Here is a 19735-nt window from a genome sequence, read left to right as displayed (position 1 = left end):
AACCTCACAAGAAAGAATTTCTTCCTTATTCCCACCTAAACCTGCCCTCTTTCAGCCTAAAGCCTTTCCCCCTTGTCCCATCACTACATTTCCTGATAAGAGCTCCTCCCCAGCTTTCCTGATGTCTTTCAAGAACTGGAAGGCTGCTACGAGGTTTCCCTGGAGCCTTCTCTCCTCTAGTCTAAACAACCCCAACTCTCTCAGACTGTCCTCATAGGGGATGTGCTCCAGTCCCCTGGTTACTGCCATGGCCTCTTTTGGACAGGCTCAAGCATATTCCATGACTTTCTTATGCTGGTGACTCCAGAGCTGCATGCAGCACTCCAGCTGGAGTCTCGGGACAGCCAATTAGAGGGGGAATATCACCTCCCTTGACCTGCTGACCACACTTGTTTTAACCTTCACAGCACAATTTCTTCATCTCTTTCTAGTAGGTAAGAGTGAGGCTGATGGGCAGAGATGATCCCATGGGGTCACTGGTGGTTTGGGAAGGGGGCAGAAGGGCCCTGGCACTGAGCTGTGCCAGGGCACTCAAGGGAAGGGCTGCACCAGCCAAGAAGGGAGGAGGAAAGTGCAGACAAGCAGGTTGTCCCAACCACTTACTTATGTCTGAGATGACATTTCTGTTCCACTTCCCCTGCCCAGAGAAAAGCAGAGAGCCTCTGAGGCAAAAGGGATTTATTTAATCTGCCATGCCAGGAAAACCCAGGCAGACCAGGGAGAGGATGAGATGCCTGGTCTCTGCTCCCCATCACAGGGTGACAAACACATGATCACAACACGAAGGGGTGCTCACTTGAACAGTTCCCATGCATTGCCATGGGAACGGGGCAACTGTTTTGTTTTCCCGTTCTTTAATATTTCTTTTATTATTATTTCTGAAATACCCTGCTTGCTGGAGGCTTGTCCTCAAGAGATAAGGAAGAGGAGATGTCACAGACTGTTGTCAATAAATTATTTTCCCCATTTCTTGATGCCAGGAAAAGCAGCTCTCATCTCACTGGAGGAAAACAGATCATGGGTTTGTTATTTGTTTCAGAGATGTCAGAAATTGCAATATGCACCTATAGGGACAGAGTGTTAGCTGGAAGCTGGCAGCAACAAAGACCTTTTCTGTAGTAAAAGAAAACATCTTATAATCTGATCTCTCTTTTCTTGTCATGTATAGGTGATTCAGGCTAGTTTCAGGATTACAATCCATTCTTTTTCACATACACAAAATGAGGCTTCATTTTGCTCCCTATGAACACAAGATGAAGTGCTAATTCCTGCCTCAGGAAGTGTATATTATAATTGTGTCTGGAACCAGCATTCCTTGCCAGAAGAGCAGAGCAGTTGTGACTTTACAACACTTCCAGTAGCTGTATTGACACTGTTCAGGTTGAAAGTTTCCATGCTGGTGCCAGTCTCTGACTCAGTGCATGGAAAAAGTAGTTTCCAAACTGTCAATCGTTTGCAACTGAAAAACATTTTCTATTTCTCTAAATATTTTTACTGTTTTTTTTGGGTTTTTTTTTTTTTTGTTTTTTTTTTGGTTTTTTTTTTTTTTTACCATCACCATTTTCATAACAAAGAGCTGAAGTCTGACGAGGACATTTTTACATCTCTTATATTATTTCTATGCAAAATCCACCTTAATTCATGCAAGTTATAATGAATGGTTGAGAATTCTTCAACTGCAGACAATGAACTGAGTCTCTCTCTTAACCAGATCCATTGTCCCAGTGTCATAGACCACACCAGTACTGGTCACAGGTGGATCCTCAGCTGGGCAGTACAGTGCAATATGATAGTCCAAGTGGTGCCACTTGCCAAAATTCTCTGCCAGAAAGCACCGTCTGTGGTTGCATCCTGATGTCACCTGGGAAGCCCATCCTGTAGCCCCACACTTGGTACCTCACCCTACGGAGAGAAAAAGCACTACCAATCTGAAATTGCTCCCAGACAGACTGCATGGTCAAAAATTAATGATCTTGTCCTCATTTTCACTGACATCTGGGAGACAAAGGCTGTTTTCCATGCCTGGGAACCTGCAAGACCAGGAAACCTCACCTAGCTCAGAAGAGCACCTCCTGTTCTCTTGTGTCCCTTTGGCACGAGGGGCCATGGCAGCACGAGCCATGTCACAAAACAGGGCTGTGAGACAGAGAGTGGCTGAGGTGAAATGAGACAATCCATCACCATCAAGGACAGAGCTGCTGGACAGGGAGGCAGAAGGACACTTAAAGGTGATGTCAACAAGGTGGACAGATTGGTAAGAGCAGTTTGGGAGAATTATCTTTAAATCCCCCATGACAGATGTCTTCAATAAAGCCCTTGGATCAGATTTGTCAAGACAACCTGCTGAACATTACTCAGACATCCTGAGCATCCTGAGCATCAGTCATACCTCATGAGCATACCAAATCTATCCATGACCCAGAATCACATCCATCCCTTCCAGCATCTCACCTCCGTAAGGAAGGAATGATATCACCTCTCCAGGCTCTGATGTAACAGCAGTTCCCATGTTGATCACTGAGAAGGGCACAGGCTGAGCTGCTGAGCACACTAAGGGATGAATAGTATAGGATATAATAACATAATCTTCTGTTTCCATTGTTCCTCCAGTCCTCCATTACATCTGATAACTACCAAGCCCTGCCATGAAGCCACATTTGGAACTTGAGAGCTGTTTAACAACCACTGCAGCATCAACAGGGTCATTTAAGATGAGAAATGAGGAAGGGTTTCACACCAGTTGGAGACCGTGAGCTGGTTATGGGAGCAAATTGCAAACCCCATGGAAAAGGTATAGGGACCCTGTTTTAGGGTTTCAACAGGGACTGGGCAATGTTAGATGTTAACACAGGCACTGAATCACTGGCAAGTTCCTCCCAAATTGGAGAGTCACCTTGGCAGGGAGACAGGACCCTACAGAGACACACCAAGCTGCTGGGCTAAACCCTGATGTATTTCTGCCTTCCAGCACAGCCTTGGTGGGACAATTTCCCAACCAAGAGCTTTCACTGAGACTATGTAGAGGGCACAGCTGGCATGGGCAGGCACATGCAGAGGCAGCTACCATATGTGGCCCCTATAAATGGAAACACAGCATCTATTTGGGCCAAAGGCCCATCCCAGATAACTGGGCAGGTCCTTTATTTTAGTGGGTACCCAAGGAAATAAAATAGTAAATAAATAATATTACATAAAAGTAGAATAAATGATAACATTTAAAAAGTAACATGATAAATGACAAAACAAAATTAAAATCAGTATTTGTAAAATAATTTGTAACAGAATTGATAAAAAACATAATATTTTAAAAAAAATCCCCAGGTTGGAACCAGCCAATGCTGCCATCTTGGTGACAGTGCCTGGTTTTAATGTATGACTTAATACACAATTTAGCACATGATTATGCACACGTGGATGATGGAAATTTAGAAACCATGGTGTAACACTCCCCTCAACACCCATCTCTCTCACTAAGCTGTCAACTGCAGCTGAAGCCCCAGGCTGGGAAGAGACCCTTCACCCAGACTCGGACCAAAACATAACCAGGAGTATAAAAACCCAGAACTAGCTGCAAGGAATGTGATTTTGAAGCCCAGTGGCACCTACACTGACCCAAGCATGGGGAAGCCTTCATGCCAAAGCCTCATTCAGATGCTCATTGTGGTTTTTTTATCCAAGAGCAATTCCGTATTAAAGGGAACAAGCAGCACTGATGCCCAGGATTGGCAGCTTCCACGTGATCACACATATTCATATGGAAATCCTGAAGGTGCCACGTCTGGAGGATAAGATGCAGTTATGTGCTGCCACCTTCATGAACTCCTCAGCAGGTGTGTTGGACAAGCATAGGCAGCAAGTACCCAACCTGCTGATATAGAGCCCAAGGCAGAAGAGATCAACACCACTAATGAGGTGTTTGACACCTGCCAGGAGCCTTCCCAGCCTCTGCACAATTATGTAGGTGGGTGTAAGGAGGAGAGAAAATACACTGAGAGTGGCTTGACAAGGACTGATTGAAACCCAAGTGCTGTGTGCCGGGTCTGCTCTCATTGCAGCCACGTGGGCCGTCCAGGGATAGGGTATCTGGGAAGGGAAACAATTTTCACACATCTCCTTAAAGTGAATCCACCTGTTTCATGCTGATGCAGGCAGTGGTCCTTCACACCTCCAGCAAAGCCTTGAGAGAGTGACAAACTGAACATTGCCCAGCAAGCATCCATGGAACTGGACCCTCCCACCCTGCAGAGCAGGATGGCAGCCCACCCATGCTTTGAGCTGGAGGGGCTCACCCAGCAGGGCTCCTTGGTGGGCCCCAGCTGCAGAGCACCTTCGCTGCATGGCTGTCCCCAGATTATATGTCAGGAAATAGGCAACTGCCCAAGAACTCAGACATCTCTGGCTGCCCTTGTGAGTGCAATCACGCAAGTCCAGCCTTGCAGGTACGTACAGCTCACACAACACCCAGGTCCTTCCCCAGATGCAGCTGTCACGGATGTGGTTTGCTGTGAGAGCCCAGCACCTTTTCTCAGCTACCAGCTACTGGCATGATGGAAGAAAAGCAGGTCCATCCTCTCCTCATTTGTTTACCCAGATCTCAAACCACATTCAGTGAGGTGCAAAATCCATCATGTAAAGGCAGCAAATATGAAGCCATCTTGCAGTGGACACAAAAGTTGCTCCCTTTGTTGTCCAGGCCAAACTAAACCACCATGCATTGTGTTGCCTTGGTAAATACAACGTATCTCCTTTTGACCTGGTGGGTCTGACATGGTAGGAGGGTTTTGTACCAGCTGCAGTTGTCTTCACCTGCTGAAGGGAGTCTAGAGGAGAGCAATGAAGATGATCAGAGGGCTGGAGCACCTGTGCTGTGAAGACAAGCTGAGAGAGTTGGGATTGTTTCATCCTGGAGAGGAGAAGGCTCTGGGGAGCACCTTCCAGTACCTAAACGGGCTACAGGAAAGCTGGAGACAGACTTTTTACAAGGGCATGTAGTGATAGGACAGGGGGGAACGGCTTTAGACTGAAAGAGGGCAGGTTTAGGTGGGACATAAGGAAGAAATTCTTTCTTGTGAGGTTGGTGAGACACTGGCACAGGTTGCCCAGAGAGGCTGTGGATGCCCCATCCCTAGTAGTGTTCAAGGCCAGGTTGGAAGGGGCTCTGAGCAACCTGCTCTAGTGGAAGGAGTCTCTGCCCACAGCAGGGGGATTGGAATTAGATGACCTTTGAGGTCCCTTCCAACCCAAACCATTCTATGATTCTGTGATACTGTGAGTTCAGATGCAGCCAACTCAGGACATTGGACTTCCACTCTGGTGGCTGAGACCACGTGGCACTGCATTTGGAGCCATGGGCAGCCTGGGGACAGGCTATTGGGGTTCCAGGTCCAGCCCTGGTCAGTGCAGTGGGGTTAGTGCTGCATTCAGAGGACCCGTGACAGGTACTTCGTTCTCTGCACTGACTCAGGGGCTAAACGGGCTGGAGAAAGGAAAATGTAATCACACTGTTTAATTAAAAGATAATGGAAGCTTTCCAGCCACATCATTACAGCCCATGCAGAGACAAAAATCCCTGTTCTGCTAAAGGGATAAAATTAAATGCATTGTCATGCTGGGGATCAAGCTGATCTGAACTTCGTATTCCTCATCTGCTGTGTCCTTAATTCTCACTGCTTTTAATTGACTGCAGATTTTCTTTGGTTTCGCAACTTCATCTTTGAAGTTTGTATTGTATTCTTTATAGAATAGGCTTGGGGGTATATGAGCAGGGCTGGTGGGGGGCTTCTCACTGCTGATAAGCAATGATGTTTTCTCTGCAGCAGGAACCAGGGTCAAGTGGGATGCGAATGTCTTCGCTGATGAGCAGGGAGTGGGAGGAAGCAGCGTATTTCCAGCCATAAAACAGGGGAACATGAAGAAGTTACAGGCAGTTTTGGCAACACAGAGCTCATTAGCCCAGTGGGTAGAAAATGCACTGCAGATGCAGCAGCCTTGCTGGAAATCCATGGGGAAGAGGTGGTAAGGAACTGTGCAGGCAACAAGCAGTGCCCAGTGGTGATGGAGGACAGCCAAGACGGCCAAGGCTGCTTCTCACGGATGCACAACACACAACAGGGAGAAAATGGTCCTTCTCACAGGTACTGTTGAGTCCTCTGCCTAAAATGTTTGTCTGGGCACCAAACTGACACCAAAGAGAAGGGAGTATGAGGTAAACTTTTGGGGACATGATGAAAGACCTCAAAACCCACAAAGATATGGGCTCCCAGAGAAGGATGGATTCTCAGGGTGTGGGATGGATTTCAGTTTTGGGATATAAGTAGGTTTTTAGGTCTTCTTCTAAATCACTTGCATACAAAGTTAAAGCAGGCCTGAAAAATGGAAACTGGAATCAGGTTTTAGCTTCATAATTTACCGTTTTCTTCCTTTCATTCCTCTCTGTGGGGATGTTTGTTGAGGTGTTAAACTTTCTCTTTCTGAGGACATGAATTTGGAGGAAGAGCCAAGGGCACTGCAGATTGATTTTCTGAGTTTTGCTCAGACTGCATAATACAAGTGTCAATTCAGTAGGATAAGCTCATTCCTTTTTTCACTTTTATGGATTTCATTAAGAAGCATGAACAGGCAAGAATCCCTCTAAGCAATCATATTACCAGCCTAATTTGCTAGACTTTCATTAGAACAATTAAAGACAAAATGATGCAATGACCCAGTTCAGGACCCAATTAAGACTGAATCAATAAATCAGTAGGTCTAAATCACCACCATAAGGCCATAGACAATCAAAACAAGTCATGAGGCTGAAGCTAAACAGAATTACTGTATTACACTGCCACAGGAGAATTTAAAGAATGAAGTATTTTCCAGTTGAGGTGTCCAGCTCATCTTACTACAACCAGGTCACAGCCTGCTGGGGACCATTGCCTGGGTGCACAGCAAAACAGCCCTCCTGGGCCATCCAGGAGCTGTAGGTAGCCCTGGGCATGGTGGCTTCCAGGTAGAGGTGTCAGGACCCCGCCCATCTGTCCAGCCACACTTGGAGCTAAACATCTCATCTGTCTCTCACCAGCTTCTCTGCACAGATAATTAAAGCCCCCATGTGTCCTGCTAACAAGCCCTTCTTAACAACAGTTGTTGGCTGTTTCCTGAAGGTCTTTGTTTTCCTTCCAGAGGAATTGATGAACAATCGGTTCTGTCCATGGATTTATCGTGAACCATTGGTAAACTCATGCCTGTGGTGGCTGCTGCATAATATGACTGTTCTACCCCAAATGATCATCTGTCCAGCATCATGGCAGGTTGTCCTTCAGGAAAGCATTTAGACTACCAACCACATGAATACATTTTTTCAGAGATGCTCATCATCTTCATGGACAAAAAAGAACCAAAACAGAGCACAAAGGCTGAAAAAACCCCACTGAAATCGTCTTTTGTTTCTTGGGATGTTTAACTAACTTTACATTATCTGGACTCATTAGTGAAGGCTTGGTAAGTGCTGAAGTCTGTTGTCTTGGACTGCTGAAGCCCATGACCAGAGAGGTTGTGGTGTCTCCATCACTGGAGATATTCAAAAGCTGCCTGGACCTGGCTCAGGAACACCTGCTCTAGGCAACCCTCCTTGTTGAGCAGGTGATCTCCAAGAGGTCCCTACCAACCTCAACCATGCTGTGGTTCTGTCTTGAGATCCCTGAAAAACACCTGAGAAATGAACACAGAAGTACTACAAATACTTAGGGAGTGAAGAGGGGCCTCCAAGGTGATTGCCAGTGGACTCAGCAATGAACTTGTTGATGTCTAGTGACAGTAAAGTTAAACACTGTCTTCAGAACTCAGCCCTAGCCTGAACATAGCTGAATTCACTCTCTAGATATTGTGACCAAAAAGTAATACATGAAAAAATCCTATCATTTGAGTACTGCAAAGGCATAGCAGCCTAGTCCCAAACCTTTCATTTATGTCATGTTCCCCTCTGCTTTGGTCTGACGGGCACACTGAAATAATATCATATGGTATAATATAGATGATATAAAATTGCATTGTGTTGTATTGTATACAGATCCAAGTGTGTGTCCCTGCTGAGAACAGGAGTTCATCCATCCACTCCCACTGAAGGTCAGTATGGGCTCACCGTGGCTAATAACTTTGGTGGCACAGCTTCTCCCTGGAACAGGGATCTGATCCACTGGGATCTGATGCTGTGCTGAGCTGCGGTGGATCAGAGACTGGGAGGAAAAGTTACATTTCAGATGCTACTTTGAGCAAATGCAAACTTGAAGATGTGAAAAGTGATTCTTTAGTATGGAGGTTACCTGCCCAGCTGGCCTCCAACAAAAAGAAGTATTAGCTTGAGACTTATTGTGCATTCATGGTCACTGTTAGACTGCAAGCTGAGGATGTGAACACAGCTCTTGCTTCTGCCCTAAAGAAAGAAAATGAAAAACATACAAGAGCCTATATGGCGCCAAAGAAAGCACAAAGTTCGTGAGTTTGATGGGAACAACTATTGCCTCTCAGCTCTATTATTATTAATTTCCCTAAACAAAGCACTTCTATGAAGATGGTAAATGAATCATTAATTGACCGTAACTTTATCAGAATATTGCAATTATGAAAAGGAAAACCCCAAAGATTAAAAAGGAAAAGAAACTTCTGAATTTAGGATAAGCAAACAAAGTTTGAAAGTCAGGAATTTATCCCAGTGTAATCCAGAAAGCCCAAACGCCAAACAATCTGGAAATACTCAATTGAATACTTGCAGTGCTGATCCAGATGGTCCTTCTTCCCAACCCCCACAGCTATACAAAATGGTTGTCATCACAGTAATTCAGTGTGGTTGAGAGGCCACACCAACACAAGGACTCAGATGTGTTGGGCAGGGCACATACCCACAGGGATGTAGGTGGACTCTCAGGGATGTCCAGAGCCAGGAGGAAGCATAATATGGTTGGAACAGCATGTCCCCTTATCCCTATGACAGCAATCCTAGTGTCCTAGGATTGCTTTTGGGCAGCACAGGCCCGTGTTGCCTCCTCATGGAAAAAGATCATCACAAGACCAATATTATTTTGTGGATGCCCACTCAAACTGGGAGGTAGGTTTGGCCTGAAGGAAGAAATTCAGTGTAGGCATAAGCAGAGAAGGTAGGACTGTCTACACTGCACAAGTGCTGTGGTTGAAAGCCCTGTGTAGAATGTCTCCTCCTCAGCATCACCTGAATGTGGAGGCCTGGAACCACAGGGGTTTATCCCTGCTCAGGTTGGATGGTCTTCAAACTTGGGCACCTGCATATCCTCTGCTTCACCAGGTATCACTGCTGTGCAGAACTCTGGGCCTGCAAAAGGAGCTGCACACAGCCCACTGGAGCCCTGGTTCTGCCAAGGGACAGTGCTGGAGAGCAAAGGAGCTGAGAAATGGGCTTGGTATAGCCTGAAGAAAGGCTGATGTGTGGAGTAAGTGCATACCAGCACTCTGAAAGCCTCCAAAATAAGGATGGTCCCCTTCCCTCCAGTGCAAACATGGCTGTGGATTTTGGCAAGGTTGCAAGCAAAACATTTTCTGCAGCCGCATCTTGGTCTTGTCCCTCTGGCTTCTCTGTACTGATGTTTTATCTTATTTGCTACAAACAGCCAAGAATTTGTGGCTGAGCACATAGCAGTGAAGAAAACATACAAAGATCAAGTAAATACTGACATGACATCATCAGGATGTCATGTATCAGGATTTCAGTGGTCCTGAGGTGATCTTCCACCCTGTCTCACTGGGAGCCAGGAAGAGCTCAGTGCACACTGAGTGACCACTGAGCCTACAACAGAGGGACTTGTGATTTTAAAACCAAGACATGAGAGGAAGGTTTTCCTGGCTGAGATTGTAATTTCATTGTTAAATGTGGGCTAGATCTCTTTCTACTGTAAGTCTGCAGAATTTGAGCCAAACCCAGAGAGCTAACTTACACGCAGGTGGGATTGTGGTCCTTAGTACGAAGGGATGATCAGAGTTCAGGCTTGTGTTTTGTGGGAAGACTGTGCAGTCTTCCTACAGGATCTACTGCTCCTCCTGACACTGCAAATCGTGTGCCTGTGCCTCAGTATCACACACCACCTCCAACACATTCCCAGCCAGCATTTTTGCACATGGATGTACTTTTCCAAAGATGTACCTTGCCATAGATGTGTTTTTCCAGAGCACAAACTGGAGGCGATTTCATCTGTCCTGGTACAGCCCACTATCAAATCCTAATTCTGTAGCCATAGTTGCATACCTCAGCTTTCAGAGAGTTATCAGGTTGGTTGTGGGGTTGTTTCTTCATTCATAATATGAAAGCTTTATAAGTTAATTTGTGTTTCTCTTCACATTGCCACAAGTTGGTCATTGTCATTGCTGTTTGTTTCAGCTCTGCTACTGAACCAGATGCCTAAAACCACCTGTCTCTGACCTCAAGCACTGGCCCACCTCCCTGCTTGGCACGTTGGTTTTGCCACCTATTTTAAGGGGGGGAGGAATTCTTGTGTGCCAGTGAGTGAAAAACAGAAAAGCAGAAATAACAGTGGAGAAAATTAAGAATAAATTAAGAATAAAAAGAAAGTCATAACAACCTCAGGAACACAATCTGGAAAAAAATTAAGCCAATGACAAAGCAGATACAACAACCTACAGAGACCATTGCTGGCTGCGAAGGGAGTCAGAAACATTAGAGAGAATCCTGTCTCCTCTGGTGATTCCCATCACAGGGTGTGTAAGTCACCAGAACAGATCAAAGGTACAGCAGTCTCCAACAGCTACACACTCTTTCCCCACAGATATTCCCAGTGCCCAGGAGACAGCCATGTCTCTGTACATTGACATTCAACGTAATTTCCAGTGACAGCTTTAGGAAACATCTGAAGGACGCCTCACCCTTTTTATCCATTTGCATATGGAGTGAATTGAGTGGGAAAGAAGTCTCACTATCCCCCTTTGGGTCATAAAGGAACATCATTGCATAAAGCACAACGGAGCAGTGAAGCAGTCATGGGAATGGTTCACTCCCTTTCTTGCATGTGGGTGGAGACTCAAGCACTCAGAAACATCAGACTTCACATCAGGGTGATTTAATTGGATTTATTGGAGGAAAACAATTAGTCATCCCTTTAAGTTGTCATTATGATAGAAATCTCGATATGTATACATGATTGTCAAGGCAGAGAACCACTTGCGATGTAGCCCCATTAACAATTTGCAGTACTACAAACTCATTACGCAGATAAAACTTTTGCGATGCCTTAATACATGCATGGAGTAAATACACATTCTCCCTTCTTTTTGGACATGGATGCTGTTATGAACTTGTATCAATCACAAGACCTGCAATATTAGGCACACTGACATTCCTTGATTAAGATTTAAGCCTTTGTAGAAAACATGCTTGCATTTTCATTAGAAGTCAACCGAGGGATGTTTTGCAGTTGGGTGTATTTGGGGAGTCACTATTCCTGGCAGACTAGGTTTTTTTTTATTGTTTGCTGACTCAAATAAAAGATCTAGCTTAAAAAAGGCCCAAACAGACCAAAATATTGTTTCTTAACTTGAGGCCAACCTACAGCAGGTCACTGATGTTGTGGTGACCAGAAACATGAGTCGCACCATTATCTCTGACTCAGCTGCAACCCTTCCACGCTGTTCACTTTGGGGATCATGCTACAGCTTGATCTAGTAAGACATAGCATGTGTGATGCCACGCTGGGCTCAGGGGATGCAAGATGGTAGATGGAAAAGCTCAGAGCTGCTCCGAGCAAACCCCCCTAGGAGCTCTCACCCATCACAGCACACAATCCATCTCCTCATGGAGCCTTGCACCAGGTGCTGCCTGCCCCAGCAATCTGAATTCAGGCTGAGTTACAACCATTATTAGTGATGTTTTTTTCGTGCTGCCATATAGTGCTTCAGCGATGGCACAGCATCTTAGCTAAGCACCAGCCTTAAGGTGGGCTCAAGACTTCTTGGTGCTTTTGGCCACCATGGAGCAGTCCCTTGCATAATTTCCAAGGACTATGCCACCCCCATGGTGCTTGCCCTCCAGCCCTGCTCCTTGGTATGCCCTTGCCAGGAACCCAGAGCAACTTCCCAGTCCTTTCAGATGGTTCAGCTTTGAGTGTTGGGAACTTGAGCATCTTCGACACAGCAGCCACTCAGGACCTGGGACCAATGCCCTGGTGATGCCCACAAGAGGTTTGGGCTGGAGCTAATATAAGCACCATGGAGCCATCCTGTACCCTGCCTTGGAAAGACCAGAACAAATGAAAATGGGTCAATGATTAAGGGAAGAGAAGGCAAGGGCATGGTTTCCACGTGGAAGAAGGCAAAGTACCACGCCAAACTCTTCCGTGGATAAATGGTGATACTATTTGGAGGTTCAAGGATTAAATGCTAGTATTTAGGTGGTGATGCTTTGGAAAGGATGGGATAGTTTAGCTCAGATCTCCGCCCTGTTTTGTGCAGGCAAAGAATCACAGCATCTTGGTCCCCAAAATGCAGTTCATTCTGCAAGAGGTGAGAAAAAATATCTTGTAGGAAGAGAAAAGTGCTAAGAATTGAGTGAACCAGTCTAAATTTTCACTAGGAAAAACAAACCAAAAGAAAAAAAGAAAAAACAAAGAGACACACCAACATGTTTCTTGGGCAGCCCTGGGTGTTGGTGACCCAGGGAAAGAATTTCTGATGCAGATCAAATTTGTAAGTGTTGTATTAAAAAAGGGGCTCTCACCTCCTCGACTCCCTGTTTCTAGACATGTGTATGTGACTGCTGCATAATTTTAAGCTGCTCTGGATGGTGACTCTTCCTTTACATGCTGCAGAGCATTCAACAGTAAGACAAAATACATTACCAGGCTTTGCAGTATCTTGTTTACAAAACATCAGCTTTTGCATTTACTCAAACTTAATGATGGATTTCGAGTTACAGATACACTGAGTCATTTAAAAGCAAAACATAGAAGTAAGCCCCTCAGAGAAAAGGTTGGGTTGAATGCGCATGAAGAAAAGTCTTGGGAAATACAGAAACAGTGAACAGCAGTTTAATACATGCAGTGCAGTATCATGCATTTATTGGACAGTTGATGTCATCATTATTTCAGCAGTGTTTTTTCACAACGCTTGCGAGCGTACATGCCCTGATTCCACTCTGGAGCATGGAAAAACTGTAAGAGCTGTTCTTCTGACCTTAGCATTTATGAAGAGGAGGAAAAAAAAAAAAAAAGCTACCTGGACAGGTAAGTGGCATGGATTTTGGCAGGGAAAGGGGGTCTTGAAAATCAGAGTCTGGGCTAAAAAGCCTCTGTTCTCTATTATGAGCACTATTTACACAGCTTTGACCCAACTGTGCAAAGTCAGACCAAAACACCTGAACCAGCTCGTGATCTCTCAGTGGTGGGACCTGTGACTCCCAGGGCCACAATGCACACACACACACACACACACACACACACACACACACACGTACACATGCACACACGTGTGTCACAGAGACCAGACCACCCCGGCAGACAGGATGGGCAGGCAGGACCCAGCTGCGGGGATTTGAGGGAAAACAAAAGGGACTGTGTAAACCTTGTTGCTGGGCATGAAATATGGGATGACTGATTTACCAGGGGAAACTCTGTTCATGCCGTGCTTGTGAGCAGGTTGCTGTTTCCTCACTCAGCCTTTGCTGACAGTGATTTGCCAACTAATCCTCCGCTCTCGGTCTTGATGCTGTTTTCCTTGGACACCGTAGTCTCCATGTGTGCTTCTGCTTTGTGCTTGGATGAGTGTAACTCTTAGCATCAAGTTTCTGGTGTAAATAAGCATGAAAACAAAGGCAAAACACCCTTCCCATGAATAATCTCTAATTTCTGGGATGCATTCAAGCCCCAGTTCAAAAAGGGTAAATACACATGGGATCAAGAATGCAAGTAATCCCGTCAAATGAGAATTTCCAGATGATGAATGGAAGCTGCTTCTGTACCTTGGGGCTCAGCCTAGAAACATTTTGCCAGTAGATGAATCTCCTGATTCTTTGGAAAGAGCAAAAGGAACAGGCTACAGCCTGCACGATCTTATTGGCAAAGTCAATCTGTTTTTATGTGGTGCTCATCCAGTGCTGCTCAGGGCTGGAGCTGTTATCACAGGATGAAGTAATAGCACAGGTTTCCCTAGAGCTGAACTAGTTAGTGCCAAGTTCACTTCAAAGAACAATATTCTCTCTGCTTGCCAGGGGCTGAAAGGTATCTGGCTTTCCCTGGGGGTTTGTTTCCCTAAAAATAGGAAGGGGACAGTCTCAGGGCCAGCTGCCACTGCATTTAATGGGCACCCTGGAGGCCCATGTTCTGATCTGCAGAGGGTTTGGGGAGAAAAGCCTGAAATCAGGGGTTACATTGGCTCCTGGGGCAGAAAAAAACCTTTGGACAAGACCCAAACTCCCTCAGGCCCAGGCAGGGGCCCAGAAGAAGGAGAACTGGTAATAGAAAAAATACTGTCAATAGCTGTGGAGGTACACAGGACACAAGCACAGTGGAAACCCCTATCCAATGCCTACTGCAGAACTACATGGAGATGTCTACCAGTGGGCTGACACCTCCTTTTGTGGTTTGATTCATATCAGGAACGAACCTCTACCATTGCTTGGCTTTATTTCGGCACCACAACCATAACAGACACACACAAGGCATAGGTAAAATCCTACTTTTTTTTTTTTTTTTCTTTTTTTTTTCTGTACCCACTACTCTAATGGCACCTGTACAACAGCAACCAGGACAGGAGAGACATCAGCAGCATAGTAACACAGTCTCAAGAAAGCAACACTGCCAGGTTTTCCTCATACTTTTACTTCCCCATTAGCCGTGCTGCAGGGCCAATATCCATTTCGTGCTGCAGAAGGGGTGATCCAGCAGAGAGTTAGGATGTACTGGGAATGAAGTCACATGCAAAATCAGCAGCAGAAGCCCCTGCCACTGCAATACTGACTTTCAGCTCGCAGAGTTCACGGGCAGCCTGTCCTCACAATTTCTTCTGCAGGCTAAGGGGCCAGCTGGAGCTTTTCTGGATTTTTTTTTGTTTTGTTTTCCCAGCAAGAGGACTGCTGTTGGCATCAGAGATGGCCTCTGTGACTCTGGAGGTAAAAATCAACAATCAAAGCTGCAAGCAAAGAAAAAGAAGGGGAAGGAGCTGAGGAAAACAAGTTACAAAGGAAAACCACGCAGGTACCAGTAAAGTCAAGCAGAAAAGGGTAACAGAGAGAGTCCAGGCTGAAGTCCTCATGCAAGCAGCAAATCACAGATTGTTTAGTAGGACGGTTCATTGGAAAAGAGCCCAGAGTGATTTTTCTACCTGCTCCTTCATGGCAAGGCCAGCTGGGGATTTGTTTTGACTCTTCTACTGTGGGGCTACCAGCCCTTTTTCCCCCCATGTAGACATTATTGACTCCATCTTTGCATTCCCCTGTGAGAGTGGCTGAGCAGAGGAGGACTGGGCCAGGGGAAGGACATGCAATGGCACTGGAGTATTGCTGGAAAGAAATGCTGGAGTGTTTGCCCTACCAGGATGTGCCTGCCAAGGGGCAAATGTCTCATCCCCCTCCAAAAATCTGGCCTGGGTGCTGCCAAGTCATCTCAGTTAACAGATTTACCCAGAAATAAATGGAGACGTTTTAACCAACTGATACTTCAGGAGAAATCTCTAAGCGTTCAGTGAATCCCAGTCAGGTCTCCAGCTGTATATGACTGATACAAAAGGAGAGCTTCCCACCACCAAAACTGTAGCAGATAGAAACAATTTTGCTTTTAAGGGCTTCTGTTTCTCGTCTTAAGATCCCAGCAGTTGATAGCAAGTCAAAGAGAATGATGATAAATTACACAACTAAGGCAGAATATTACTTGCAGAAACAAAACCAAATCACACTAATTCCAAATGTGGAAGGAAAGAATACCCCTCCCAAAGAAAAACCTACACAAAGCATCCAGCAAGGAGGGGCAGCCAGGGTATAGGAACCCCCCCATCTGCAGGACAGCATGTCTGCCTTTGCTCCTGTCACTGCTTTTTGCAGATGGAAATCTATTTGCTTTTCTTTTTCTTTCTGCAAGATACATTTGGATGCTGTATTTTCATCAGTGGCCACAGCAACTGTTGTGGTCAAGTTCAAACCAGACCTCAGGTTTCAGAAGAGAAGGTGCTGAGGGAATGCTTGAGCCCTAACCTTTAAAACTGCTGTACAAACACAAAATTATTCCCTAGGAAGTTGGATATTAGGAAAAGATTTCTTACAGAGAGCGTAATCAGACATTAGAATGGGTTGTCCAGGGAGGTGGTGGATTCATCATCCCTGGAGGTTTTTAAGATGAGACTGGATGTGGCACTTAGTGCCATGGTCTGGTAACCACAGCAGTGTTGGATCAAGGGTTGGACTTGATGATCTTGGAGGTCTTTTCCAACCCAGTTGATTCTATGATTCTGTGATTCTAACCAAATCCTGCTTTTGGTTGCATGCTTGTAAATGTGGGAAACTCCACTGATGCCAAACTGGGAGACTGTCTATTTATATCCCTGAAGCTGGAGCAGAATAGAATAGGACCAGCTGGGCTTGTGAAATCATGTGGGTTCAAAATATGTTGAATTTCTTGGGATTGGAGTCTCTTGAAACTAAAACTTTCTTAACCAGGCCGGCAAAATAAAGTAGCCTTAGAATGAGACATAAAGAGCTCCGATGTGAATGCTGATAAAAGTATATGGTGGCAATGACCAGGGGATGGGGACAGTAGTAAATTATGTGGGGTTTTGCTATGAAACCCCAAAAGTTCAGTATCTGATATCTTTCCTCTAATGAGAAATTGAAGTTGAAGCCTTTCTGTCTGAGCATCCATGCCAGCTGCAACATGATGGGGTGCACCAGTGGTCCCAGGGGCTCACTCAGATGTGCCACAGCCCCCTGAAAATGGGAATGCTGAGGAAACTGAGGATCTACCTGGTGCAACAGCTCTAAGTGCTATCAGAGGAGTGGCTGTTTCAAACAAAGTCAGTGCTCACTGACACAAGGTTTTCCAGCTTTTAGCACTCAAAGTACGATGGATGAAATCCTGGCTCTTCCAGCTGAAGCCAACTGACTGAAGATGAAGCAGGACTTTGAAGTCTCAACAAAAAATAATGTATCTTATGGCTTTTCCCAGCAGTCACTATTGCCTGATACATTCAGCTCTGACCTTGACCAGCTTTCACAGTTTCTGTGCAGGATAAATGATGCAAAGTGTGGCAATAGAGCACACTGTAGGGAATGGGTGGTGCCGCTGGGGGCATGGACCTGTCTGGGGTGCAAGATGTTCACAGCGCTCAGTGAAGGGTGCCTGCCTCTGTCATCTGCCTCTCTTCTCACCTCCTTAAAGGAAAACCACAGATGGGAATGGTGCTGAAGTAACCTGGAGCCCTTCAGCCCATCTGGGGAGATTTGCTCTCCTCTCTGTTTCAAACTGCTTTAATGCACGGTGATACAACAGTCCTGGTGGCTGCTCCTAAATGATGCACCTGGGAAGTGCATGCATTCAGTAATTAAAAATGGGTAAATTGAGCTTGTTGTGGTATATGAGCTTCTGGGGAGGAGGGGCAGCCAGTGTCACCCCACCTGTGCCTGTGTCCTACTTTCCCAGTTCAGCACTCCCTGTCAGCCCTGGGCCAGAGCTAAGCGTGATGGAGCCACACTGCCTCAGATCCTGAACTTTGCACCCAAGAACCTGCCAGTGCTTTACAGAGGGGTTCAAGCATCAGCCCTCCCCTCTGCCCAGGGTGCAAACCTGGCACACAGGGATTAAAGTCTGCACTTTTCTCTTTGGTTTCTGATATGCAGCTTTGGCCACTCTGGGAGGTGCTGAGCATCAGCAATGCCATGCAAAGCCCCGAGGAACTGTGGGTGCTCAGCACCTCTGCCATGGAACCCTTGGACTGGATGCACCCCATGCCTGAGGCCAGACTGGTGAATAAATTGTCATGCTCGAGGGCAGCACAGCAAGTCAGTGACAGAGGGTGATGACTCCCAGCCACGCATCTGCCTTTAACTTCCACTCTGCTCTTAACACAGCGGCTCAAAGGAGAGGAGCTGCAGGATGAGACCATGCTCTGCCATGTCCTTTGCTCAGCTCTGCTCAGCTCTGGCCTGACACCATGTACCTGCCTCTCTTCTGAAAAAGGGTGGAAAAAAAAAAAAGGGTGCTGATCCCAAGCACTACAAGAATGAGGCCAAGCATGAGTTGACTCCCATCTGATGGCAACCCAACTCTCACTGTGGCTTTGAAGGAGAAGGATGGGACAGAAAACAGCAGCTTCTTAATCTGAGCAGGAGGGAAAGCAGCAGTTTCTTAATCTGAGCAGTAACAGCTCTGCTAAAGCCAGACAGACTTGCAATCCAATTTCAGGAGTAAGAAATGGCATGCCATTGAAATCCTCCCATGTTGGAAAGTTAACGTTGATTCCTACCTACAGAAATAGCCTATCCCCCAGCAAACTGGACGGAGGGACATTACTGGAAGTAATTTTTAAAAGAAAAAAAATAATGCTCAGAAAAGTATCTCTATTTAAATAATCCAGTTGAGATGTTCGTAGTTAATGGAAAAAAATACAACATGTACTGTTACCTACACTGAGAAAAGAGTAAATCACTGGGGAAAAGAATGAGTGTTCATTAGTTAGAACATTGCTAGACTCACATACATATATATACTTATATATATATGTATATATGTACAGCACCAGAGACTGTTAGATCCGTTCCCCCTGGAGTCATTTGCAGTTTGTGATAAATGAAACATTTCAGAATTGCAGTATAAAATATGGCCATAAAAAAATCTTCTTTCTTCTAGTCCTTCTCTTGAGCGTGTGCCTCAGGGTGGAACAGCACCGGGGCCACCTGCCAGCCCGGCCTCCTGCCCGCTCCTCGCCGGCCCCGCTCTCACTTGCTCCCTGTGTGCACTGTGGTCACTGTGGTGGGTCTGGGTCTCCGGTCCCCTCCGACCGCAGAAACGCCTGAAGAAGCGGATGAAACAAAACTACAGAGAGTGGATGGAGACATACCTAAAAGGAAAGCCAGAAACACAGTTAGAAATGTTATTTTTTTTTGGAGGCGGGAGCGTGGGCAAAGCTGAGTTTCTTGCGTAGCGAGCTACAGAGCGGAGGGGACTGCAGCTGGAGAAGGGGACTGCAGCTGGAGAAGGGGACTGCAGCTGGAGAAGGTGCTGCTGCTCTTCCTGCAGTGGTGGATTGTCTGGGAACCTCCACAGAGCATCTTCTGCCCTCCTGGCCCATGGCTGTCCGCCTACTGCCACCACCAGCAGTGCATACACACGTCACAGTGACTCAGTGTCCAGCTTTGGTACGTGTTCAAACAGACTGATTCCACATTTCTGGGGCTGAAGACAAAGGGCTGTGGGATTCAAAAATCCCTCCAGCATTGTGCTTGCTCAGAATAGTTTCCTTGTGGGCATATTAAAGATGATTACACTTCTCATCACGGCCATCTAGCTAAACGAACAGACTGTGCACCTGGATTAAAAACATCTCCCCCAGCATCCTGGAAAGCTGCTGATAAAGAAGTAGAGTGGGTCAAATTCATTGCTGAGTTCCAGTAAGCCTAGAGGGAATGCAAATTTCTGTGACTTAAATATCATTCTAGCGACAGCTTACGTCGCTCCAGGCTTTGCTGGTTTGTCTCCAGGACTTCCAGCTGAGATGTAGCTTGATGTAAGTTGAGTAT

The 19735-nt window shown here is 45.9% G+C and overlaps 1 protein-coding gene across 3 annotated transcripts in view; it reads right to left on the bottom strand.

The window, feature by feature from the left end:
* Positions 1 to 11077: 11077 nt before the first annotated feature.
* The window catches only part of CAMK1D (calcium/calmodulin dependent protein kinase ID), a 216742-nt gene continuing 208084 nt past the window's right edge, over positions 11078 to 19735 (bottom strand). The window contains exon 11 of one of the 3 annotated variants that reach the window (XM_050324274.1): positions 11078 to 19056. In XM_050324274.1, the coding sequence (XP_050180231.1) occupies positions 18935 to 19056 (122 nt within the window). In that variant the 3' untranslated portion in view covers positions 11078 to 18934. The remainder of the gene's footprint in view (positions 19057 to 19735) is intronic. The other 2 variants (XM_050324275.1, XM_050324276.1) reach the window with 2 other exon arrangements.

This window comes from Myiozetetes cayanensis, unplaced genomic scaffold (assembly GCF_022539395.1).
Source record: "Myiozetetes cayanensis isolate MyiCay16 unplaced genomic scaffold, myiCay2020 scf3, whole genome shotgun sequence".
Lineage (NCBI taxonomy): Eukaryota > Metazoa > Chordata > Aves > Passeriformes > Tyrannidae > Myiozetetes > Myiozetetes cayanensis.
The sequence above is the reverse complement of the archived record's forward strand: the minus strand, read 5'-3'. Positions and strand labels throughout refer to the sequence as shown.